The sequence below is a fragment of the Myripristis murdjan genome, chromosome 14, assembly GCF_902150065.1.
Source record: "Myripristis murdjan chromosome 14, fMyrMur1.1, whole genome shotgun sequence".
Classification (NCBI taxonomy): Eukaryota; Metazoa; Chordata; class Actinopteri; order Holocentriformes; family Holocentridae; genus Myripristis; species Myripristis murdjan.
In genome coordinates, this window is record NC_043993.1 from 6,438,573 (window position 1) to 6,450,000 (window position 11,428).

Consider the following 11,428-nt stretch of genomic DNA (forward strand, 5'->3'; position numbering starts at 1 on the left):
GAAATGAGGCCTGAACACCCAGTGGGGATTCAAAAACACAATTACTACGCCTTATCTGAAAGAAGCCGATCAGATATCGAATAAACTGGTGTAGATGGAGAGGTCAGCAGTTGTCACCATGCCAAGGAGGTGCCTGAGGGTGAAGAGAGGGAAGATACAAAACCACAGAAGAAGAGATAAAGGAAAGGGTGAGATGATAAAGAAAGAGGAGAGGACAGAGAGGGGAATGAAATGAATGAATGGTAAAAATCGAAAGTGAGATATGGTTAGGAAGGGCGAGAGAGAAAATGTTGATCTGTAAGGTTGTCTTTAACTGTATTTGCAAGCTTGCATGCATGAAAAATTACTGTGTTCACTAAAGGTTGCAACAGTTTGTACATTAATACTGAGGGAATCTGCAGGATTCAGAAATCCAAAATTGAAACCTTTTAAAAAGGGTCCTCAAAGGGGAATTTCAAGACAAACAACACCAAAATAAAGAAATAAAGCTGGCAGACAACTCCTAAAGGAACTCAGCAAACAGAGGCTCTGAGATCAGAAAAAAAAGGTAACAGGGAATTAAATGGTAAGAGACATTAAGTGCAGTTGTCTGTAGGAAAGTCGATCCAATGCATTTTGTACAACTAATCCGATGTTGTGCAAAACTAAGGTACAGGAGCCACAAATACACTGGTGGAAACAACTGGTTTGTTGGGAGACTTTTTCAGACTTTTCAAGGACTTGCAATTTCCCTGTTTGAGTGTGTGAATACAGCTGCATTTGTGTTGCTGTGTGTGTATGTGTGTTTCTGGCACAGGTCCAGAGCTGCCAGTGGGAAGATCCTTGTGTGTACATAAAGAGAGCAGCGAGGCTCAACCTCTAACCCCTCTGCCCCGTCCCCCCTCGTCACCAAAGGATTATGGGCCAGCCCACTGAGACAATGGAAGACAGAGAGAGTTTTCTTTACCGAAATACTGCACAGCACAGTGTCAGAGATGTAGAATTAGAATACATAGAAACAGCACTTTCTCATCTGTTGTGGTGCAGTAATCTCAATAAAGTCATTCTGGCTATGGGAGACAATTACAACAGTTAGGGCATTTCATTGTGGGATCAATGAAGAATTTCTGATTCTGATGATGGTAGTCACCAATACTCAATTAAGAGTTTAGAAGGTCCAGTTACTCAAAGTTCCTCCCCAATAAAGGTCCAAGCTATCATATCTAACGTTTCTTGCAAATAAATGAACAGGCATACTCACATCAAAATAGAAAATAAAATACTGCTCATTTCAGTCCTCATCTAAACAGTGACATGAAGTGTCTGTTGCAAAACTGAGGTAACATTAGACATAACAAAAACAGTACCATAAATGTACCATATCTAGATATGGTACACATATAAAAATGATCTGAGGTAATATGAACTACTTGTAGACACCAGTCAGCAGGCTGTAACTCAAAATTAGACTGGAATTGTCCTTTAACACATCTCAGTATCTCAGTACTGGTTTTCAGAGCTGGCAAAGGTTCAACATCAAAATGTTTGTTAGGACTCTACAGTATTCTGAAATTATACTGCATGTTAATTTCCACTCACCCATCTGTCTGAACTCGTGGTTGACAAGCTCCAGCCAGGCAACATCCAAGTCGTCCAGGTCGTAGCAGCTGTAGAGCTGGGCAGGAGGAGGCCGGGTGTCGCCCACCGTGCCACCCTCCCGATCTGTCCTGGTCTGGGACGGAGCGCAGGAAGTGCCACCCGTCAACTCTGGAAGCAACCTGGGTGAAACACAGAGACAAAGAGAGACGCTTTCATCAGCACATCATGTTGTCAGGAAAAACAAGTGATGAAATGTAGAGCTGTGAAATGTAGAGCGGTATCTCCCCACATGGCAGATACCTGCCATGTGGGGAGAAAAAAAAAAAAAGAGACAGCTCGTCTTACAAAATGATTGACATATTTAAACAGCAATAACTTATGATCTTAGTTGACAAAACAATTCGGCATTGACAATACAAGAGGGAATGTGGTTGTGGTTACTGGCACCAGTGTGAGCTGCGGTCTCACATCAACACACTGGTGCCACTTAGTATGATACATCAAACTCTCAAATAGGTGACTACTTTAATACATGGAGAAAATTGTTACTATAGTACCACACAATTAAAAAAAAAAAACTTTCATTTTAGCCCTTCACCAGAAAAAAGTTAATTTCCTGTTGCTACAAACCTTGTCCAATCACAATTTTTAGTCGGTCGCAAGTACTCCATAATTTGTAATTTTACTGATTTGAACATTACACCTTTATTTACATGGGAAGACAGATAAGACTGAGAGGGCTTTGCTTCATATTCATTCATTCACACACACTCAGGCCTGACAGCTGCAGTCTTTTACTGCTGGACACCAAACACCACGGGAGCAGATGGGCAGTTAGGGGACATCAACTGTTTAGTGCTTACTGACGGAAAAGGGCGTTTTGCGTCCACTTTCCCCTCTCAGATTTTTAAATGAAAATGTACATGTAAACACAGGTCTGTAGAGGCCTCTCTAGTCACTCTTCCCTCTCAGATTTTCCCAGCTTTTTCGGGATTTGAACCAGCATCCCTCTGATCTCAAACCTGCTTCCCAAACTCCTTACATAGTGCCACTGAAACTGAACTCTTCATGCTAACAGTACTTTGGGTAACAATTTATTTTGATAGACATCTAACTATAAAAAAGATTCGTCTCAAAAGACTAAGTACCATTGATTTAGCCAGCGACTAGTATAAAGGGGACTTCTAAGGGGAATCACAAGTGGTAAACAACAGACTTCATCAACTAATAACAGCCGACAGCCAAGAAGAAAACATATATGGTTGCTTCATGACTGAACTGTCTCACAGTTCCAATATGCTACCAATCAAGCTTTGTGTCTTGTGGGTAAACTTTGCATGAACTTTAATCGAAGCTGTAGTCTGCCAAACAGTCCTACAGTTAATAGCAATTCGAGCAGATGTACTTGTCAGTCAGCTTATAGGTTGGTCTTACATAAATTACATTCATTCTTGATCAACACCTGAAAATACCTAGCAGATCTGTTGGAACAATTCCTGTTGACAGCCAGCTGAGACACTGTTGAATATCCATCAACACACTGCTGAGAGTCACTGGAAGAGTTTCAAAATACGGTGATTATCAGGGCAATCATAATGGAGAATTTTCCCAAAACTGAATTTCAGTTGTGAAAGATGCAATGATGTAATAGCAAGGCTGTCCTTTTTTTCCCTCAAATATTAGCTGGCAACTTGCAAAAAGGTGAGTAGAAAGGGCTTAATAAGTAAAACATGATGTGAGTTGGGTTCAGGTGCAGGATAATTAAAGATAAAATGAAGGATATCTGCACACAGAAAATCAAGCTGTGTGTTGGTCACAGATCATCATCAGGAATAGAAAGAGTTTAGTAACACGTTTGAGAATGTGACCTTATATTCAGGCCAGAAAAGTCTTAATCATTGTTCACATTTCTTCACATATTATCAGGACTGCACGGTCTCTGGCAAGCACACACATCATCTCACTTGTTTAGCCATTGTTCATCTTTAATAAAAGCAACACCTCTTTTGTCACCTTTTATTAATAACAGCTATTCTCAACCATATAGTGCACATTCCAAGTGAGTTTTAATGCTACTTTCTCTGGATGATTAAGTGTTGAAAATAAAGTAACAAGATATGATTGCACACAATTTAAATGCGGCCCTATTTAAAAGGCACGCAGCACCTTTCAAATCATATAAGCACGGTCGGGCTGAGCGCAAAATCTTCACTGCTCATGACAGCAAGAATCATCGCGACCCTAATTTCATATCTGGGGTCCCTGCTTGAAGTGGGGCCGTGACCTGAAGGTCGATAAAGACCGATTTAGACTTTGACGGATGGAAAAGAACAACTGAAACAATGACAAACTGAGCTGTTTTGGGTGGCAGTGACAGGAAGCTCCTCCAGGCAGTGTCTGGTCTCTGGAGCCTCAGGCCTCAATGTCTCTCTGTCAACAACAGCCAGAAATGGGGTCAGGAACTCTGCTTGACCCACTGGGAACCAATAAAGAACAGTGCACTGACACACACACACACATGCACACACACAGGCAGGCAAACATAAAGCTCTCATGTACTTCAAGAGCTGGAGGACAAACTGACAAACTTATATTAAGGCAGGCAGACACACACTGAGAACAAACACACACACACATGCACACAAACAGACGCAATCAGGCAGGTGCACACCCACACAAACTCGCTGTCGATCACACACAAAAACGCACACACATGCGTCATTTCTCCAAAACATCTCTGTGTTTTGAGAGGCAGTCACATGGTAGCACACACACACACACACACACACACACACACACACACACACACAGGGCTCAATTTTTCCACACACTCATCAACCGATATCCTGACCTTTTATGTGAAAAGGTGAAGAGTGTCGATGATCACAACAACAAAACGGAACAACAATTTCTGTCTCTGTGCGGCTTCCATTATCAGCGGCTCATTATCACGCTGCGTGGTTATTACCATCATCATCATCATCATCATCCTCCGTCATTATCATCATCCAGAAACCTATCAGCATTGTGATCACTATCATCATCATCGTCATAATCATTATCTTCTTCCCCATCATTGTCATCATCATCATGGTAACAGCTGCTGCGTACAGTTTCTGTGAGGTCCAGTTGTTTACAGTTTGAAAGTGATCTCTCTCTCCATATTTCTTCCACCTCTTGTTTCTATTATCGTCCTCTCCTCTTTTCTGCCATCGTCTCATGTCCACTCCTCATCCCTACTCAACTCGGCCATCCACTCCTGACCCTTCACTCCTCCTCACTTCTCTCCCCTTTCTTCTCATCGCGTCTCTTCATGCCTCCTCGCTCTCACTTGCTTTCCTTTCATTTTATTCCCACTCTTCCTACCTCCTCATTTCTCTTCTTTTGAATCCTTTCCTCTCATCCTTCCTCACTTCTCCCTCTTCCTTTGAAGCCTCTCCTCTTTCTCATTCCTCATTTCTCCTCTCCTCCTTTCCTCTCCACTCCCTCCTCACTACTCTGCTTTCTTTATTCCTCCTGTCTTCCTCATCACCTCCTCACCCCTCTTCATTTCTCCTTTCCTTTCCCTCCCATGACCTCTCCCCTCCTCTGCTCTCCTGTAGGTTCGTGTGATACTGAAACCATTCAAAGCTCTCTGTGCAAGAAGAAAATTCTCCCACAGATGCACTATAGTCACCTCTTTTCCTCACACACACACACACACACACACACACACACACACACACACACACACACACACACACACACACACAGTCTCTTTAACTCAACCTTGCACCACTGACGCCAGATGGTGTGGGAAATGTATGTGGTGTAAACAGACATTAAATGTCCACCAGCACTTACAGGAGATGTTTGATGACCAAAATATCTTCTCAAGACTCATCAACAGATACTTAATATTAACTATCTTGAAGACAAATAAATAAATAAAAATATAACAAAACATAACTTCCCTAACTTAACCCATTTGTTTAGGGTCAGTGAAGGCAAACATGTCATAATTTATAATCCAATAATGTAGTTTCTTTCTCTGGAGCAGCAAAATGCAAGAGATCCAGCCTTGTTTCAGCCTGACATCAAATACTACACAGTGAAGTCTGGACAAACCCTCTCTCTCTCTCTCTCTCTCTCTCTCACACACACACACACACACACACACACACACATACACACACACAGTCAGACAGAAAGGAGACTAGGTGGTTTCCATCCATAAAAAGGTTCAGGTTTGACTTTCCTCAGTCCAGTTTCATTTTCATACTGGAGAGACAGAGCTGGTTGTCATGGCAAAGTTAAGTCCAGTTCAGCTTTATGGTTTCCCGTTCTATGTTAAATGTAAGAGTCCCTCACTTTTCAAATACTTTTCATGACTAAAATGTGGAATTTCCATGACTGATACAAATGCAACATGCTGATATTTTTCCTTGACCAAAATTTCATTTACTTCAGATTCAGAGGTCTGGCAGAAGTTAATTTTTGTGTTTTTATTTATTTATTTTTTTACTCTTGGGGGAAATGAACGTAATGTGAACACAATTGAAAATAATGAAAAAAAAAATCATTGAAAAAATATGACCTTTTGTGAATAATTACCCAATTGTTTTTGAGGGTGAAAAAAAATTCCATGATATTCCATGATTTGTCCCAGGAATTTGTTAAATTCCCTCATTTACGCTGCCTGGAATGAGGTTTTTCAAAATTCCATGACTTTATAGAAATTCCATGGTTTGTGGGAGCCCTGAACTTTTAACCCTGTTAAAAGGGTTTTTTTTCTTCACCGCTGTCACCCTGTGCTTGCTCTTGAGGGAGATTTTGGTCCATGGATTCGGCCAATATCGGTTGGGTTTCTGTAAAGCGCCTTGAGATGACTTTTGTTATGACTGGACGCTGTACAAATAAAACTAAACTGAAAATGGAGAACTTTGCTGTCAGTGTTACTCTTCATTAATACTGTATGTGGTTGTTGTTATTGCATTATTACTTCAAAAAATTACGGAATAATCAATGTAAAGACCGCTCAGTAATGTAATATATTGTAATAATATAAATACTTTTATCATAGCAAGATTTTGTTACATTGTTTTGTTGTTGTTTGTTTTTTCATTATCAAGTAGGCTTTTTATATTTAGCTTTATCACATAATTGGCACTTTTTACTTTACAGATCTCAAAAAAATGTGCTCTTGGTGGTGGTGGTTTGCTTCCACAACATGTCATAATAGGTGGAGTGGAGAGGCAAAAAGAACAAGATAACAAGGCGATGATGTGAAAAGGAGAAGGGAAGTTAAAGGAGGGGAACCACAGACACTGAGCATTTTGAAACTGAATAGACATTTTGAAGCTGAATTGCAATGGCATTGAAAATCCATGAAAACACAGCAGCAAAATGAGAGTCGAGATAATCCACGTTTCTATCAATAGCTGCTACCCGCATCATGTTGTTAAAGCTTTTTGATATTAGTTCAACATCATTTCCGAAGGTCATATAATGTGAGTTTTTCTGGATCAACAAGGTCATATTTATATCAATTTTGTGTTTGGTTACATTGATGTTGAACTGCAATGCCTCCTGCACACGGCTGTCCATCAGATTGCTGGACATATTCTCTCTTTCTCACTAGTCTAAAGATTAAAATATTACATGAACGTGTATTCCATCCCTTTAGTGTCAAATAATTTTGACTGACTGATTGATGGATTCTTGCAGTTGCAGATCTTTACCATATCTCAGCTGAAATATCATTTGAGATGTCAGTTTGTACAAATACACAGGATCTGATGCAGCTGATTCCTGTGATATTTAGTTTTGAGCGCCTACCAGAATACAGAAGCCTGGCTTGGATGTTAGGGGAAAAAGAGAAACATGAAGTGAAAAACAATTCAGTATCTGAAGATCACAATACAGCACCGCCTTGTTATAATCTCAAGTCATCTCATCTAATAGGATGTGAGTCAGCGGGGGTCGGAGAACAATGTGTTCTGTCTCTGGTGAGGATCACGTATCACACACACACACACACACACAAAGCACACACACACACACACAAAGCACAGTGCTTACATAATATCATAGGTAAACAAAACCATGTGCATAAGGCCCGTGTTTGTCCAGGCTTTATCACAGCAATAAGGGCAAAGATTCTGCATCTTTGCCCTTACAGAGCGCAAAATCATCAGTCAATACTGAAGACAATAATAGTTATCAGACATGTTGCGTCTGTTTATGGGTTTAATATTGATTCAGAGATATCAGAATACATCATGCACACATGAACTGATATTACAAAAGTCGGCTGGAGGTGGTCCTAAAACTAATGTATATATACATTTGAGTGTCTTCATGAGCCAGAAATTAATGATAGGTGACATCATCAATCAGCACATTCCTCTGAGCTAAATTTCTTGTACTAACTGGCTGATTTGACAGTGAACGATAGCATCTTTTCCAGGTAACATTAGCGCGAGTTCAGGTCCTAACATGCTCAGCACTGTTCAGAAGGAAAGTGTGGTATTACGTTTTGAGTCATCACTTCCTGTGCTAAGAGAGGACTTCCTGCATGTTACGATACCAGACTCCCGAAACTAACTGGGGAAAACAGGGGAATACAGAGTCTCAGTTAAAAAGGACGGGACTTGCAGCTCCACTTTGTGCTTTTCACTGATAGGATGGACGTATTTTTACATACAATCACATCTGGTGCAGCTTTAACACATATCACCTGCAGGATCATTTTCAAAATGCCATTAGAACAAGCAGGTTTGATGAGTGGATGACTAGCTTTAGCTTTTCAGTTTAATCAGTGGTGTTCATATTTTTTTTTATTCTTGGGTTTATTTTTCTTTTATTGATATTTTATTTGTTTGTTTTTAGCATTTTATAATTTTTAATGCTGTAATTTTTAGGCTAGCGTAATTTTTTATTGTTTTATACAGGATCTTAATCATTAAAATTCATTATGACAAAAATGCTCAATTTTTTTTGGTTTGTTTGTTTTATTTTATTCATTCATTTATTTATTTATTTTTGACCAAGTGAGACTCTAGAGTGAGACTTTTTGGAATGATCTTTCAATAGCAGCAAATGCAGAATAATAATGATGATAATAATAATAATAAAAATTGAAATCACTTCTGTTCACCTTTGCGTAGCATAATTAGGAAAGCAGCTCTGTGGGAATATTTGTGTGTTCCCTCCTTGGAATCATAACGATACGACAGCAGAGTTTGCTTTGATCCCCATGCCACATCCCATGAAATATTTATCAGGAAGAACTACACACAGAGGGGCTCTGACTCCTAAAACAACGAAAACCAAACACTCCCCCATCCCTCTGCCAGTTCTGAGGCCCGGAGGGGAAGTGTCTTTGGTTTACCACGCGGGACGCGCCTCTGGGGAGCCGAGGAGTGGGACTGCAAAGTAGATCTTGTGGGTAATACAGCTAGCTAGGATGTTACATGAGCATGAGGGAAAAGGGGCGAGACATATGTTTGTGTGTATGTGTGTGTGTGTGTGTGTGTGTGTGTGTGTGTGAGAGAGAGAGAGAGACAGACAGAGCAGGGGAAAGCAGCGGTTGCATCAAAACCAGTAAAAAAATAAAAAAAATAAAAATTATTTCCGAGCCATTTAAGTTCAAATCATAGGTTTGTTTTATGAAAAATCAACTTATCGATTATTGTTTACAAAGTGTCACATCGATCATCCTTAACTATCAAACAATTTGATTTTATATTTAAGATGCGGCAACAGGTCGTTTTTGCAGGCACGACTTTGAAGGGGAAATGCCGTACTGAAATCACCCACAAGGGAGAGCCCTTAAATCAGACCACCAACACGACAGGCTTGATTTCATTTTATTATGAAGCCTGCAGCAGAGGGCGCACTGCCAGCACGCAGTCACCTTACTCTGGTGAAAACTGATCCTGTAATGTCGTAAATAACTAATGTTATCAGCCAATCAGCTGACAACAACACTGCAGCCCAAACCCAGCGCAGCCCGACACAGTGGAAATAATACAGGCAAAATGTAACTGCATGCAAATTTAAAATAATCTCGAAAGCTCAATTTACTTCCAGGGCACAACTCTGTCCAATGAGTTGCAGCTGGTGCTTTTTGGCTCGTTGTTTGTTTGTTTGTAAAAGTACATATCCTGTGTTGTCTTTTTATGTGCATTTGATGTTCCTGTGTCCTGTATTGTATCTCTACACAAGCTATGCACTAGGAAAATGCAAATATCCATTGTTGCCGGCCTTAGTGGACAATAAAGTATTTGGATCTTGAATCTTGATTTACATGCTTGATGTGACTGTTCATAGTTACCATGGCAAAGAAAATCGCAAGGCAGAATGTCGTAATCTTGATGTGTGGATTGCACATGTTTATTAGCAATGGCGAGTGAATAATATTGTTTTTCTGCAGCACTAAAGTCATTCAGAAAGTTTATCGCTCAGTATACAATTTGACAGTGTCCCTAAATATGGAAAGCAAGCGACAGTCGGCGACACACGCCACAGCGTTACACAAGGACAGCTCTCCATTCAGTCAGGCAGCACTCAGTCTTTCCAGGCATTTCAACAATAGCACCGAGAGCGCCATCTCCCTCGCTGCCCGTAGGCTCCTTTCTGTCCATGTTTATGTGTGTCAGCTGTATGCTAAGGTGAGATCAGGTAGTGTGGGTCATGTGGTGCAGTATGTGTGGGGGTGAATGTTGCAAGTAACAATGATCGACAATCGATTGAAAATTTCATGTGAAAATCGATCCCTAAAAAAATGTGTGTCCCAGGTTCTTTTTTGTTTTTGGATGGAAGAATGAATAGGTTAATTTGGAAACAGTTTTTTTTTCTTTTTGAGTTCATATCATTCTCCTCTTTTGGAGAAGAAAAACACTAAAATAAACCTTGTCTCCCTGTCGATCTTTAATGCACACTGCCACATGCTAACACTTTAGCATAAATTATGTTGAGTGACAGTAGATGACTAGCGTTATCTCCAAAGTGACAAAATTGACCTTTTAATTGAAAAAGTTATTATCGAGTTTATTATATGAATGCAGATTTATAATTTCAAAGAATAAGATATCACCAGCTCAATAAAGTTGTAGCCGGGTCTATTTTAGGAAGTATTTCAGACAAGTAAACATATTTATCGGTAACAGTGAAACAGTGAATTTTAACTGTACGCACAGACTCCAATCGTTACTTTACTCAGAGTAATTCTTGTTCTAATAAAAGAAGATGATACAGTGGCGAACCATGCAGGAAATGACTTTGAGTTGTGAAGCCTCACTTCCAAACACTCTGCTTTTATTGTGTTAGTTTTATGGGGACCATGCACAATTAAAACTTCAACATATTGAGCTTTTCTTTCATTTTCATCTGCAGTCAGTGAAATACTGCAGTCTCTCCCTTCATGGAGAGTCAAATGAGAAGCTGATCCATCCCTCTCCACTGGTTATTCAAAGCCGTGTCACAAAAGGGTCTAAACTGGCAGTCTTCTTCCAAATGTAACCGAGTCTGTGTTTGTGTTTGTGTCAGCTTCTCACATTTGCCGCTGTGCAGACACACACACTCAGAAATTCTCTCTGTATGTCTGAATCTCGTATATGCACTCAGACTGAACCCATCTGAGCAGATTCTTCCCCCTACTTGTTCACAAAATATTGTGTGCAACTACAAATCTCTTCTTTCATGTGAAGAAAACGTTTTTTTTTTCTCCCACACACATTTAAATATTCAAATTTTGTTTGATCAAATCTTTTTCAGATTATTTTGTAATGCAAATTTATTTGACACGTTCCAAAATGATAATTCACAAGTCTAACTCTAAAAGCTTCTGTGAAAATGCATGTACTCG

General features: G+C 39.9%; 1 protein-coding gene across 1 annotated transcript in view; it reads right to left on the reverse strand.

Annotated features, from left to right (window-relative positions):
* Positions 1-11,428, reverse strand: part of jade2 (jade family PHD finger 2) — a 233,188-nt gene that overhangs the window by 100,998 nt on the left and 120,762 nt on the right. The window contains exon 5 of the mRNA XM_030068583.1: positions 1,579-1,757. Coding sequence (XP_029924443.1) covers positions 1,579-1,757 — 179 coding nt within the window. The remainder of the gene's footprint in view (positions 1-1,578; positions 1,758-11,428) is intronic.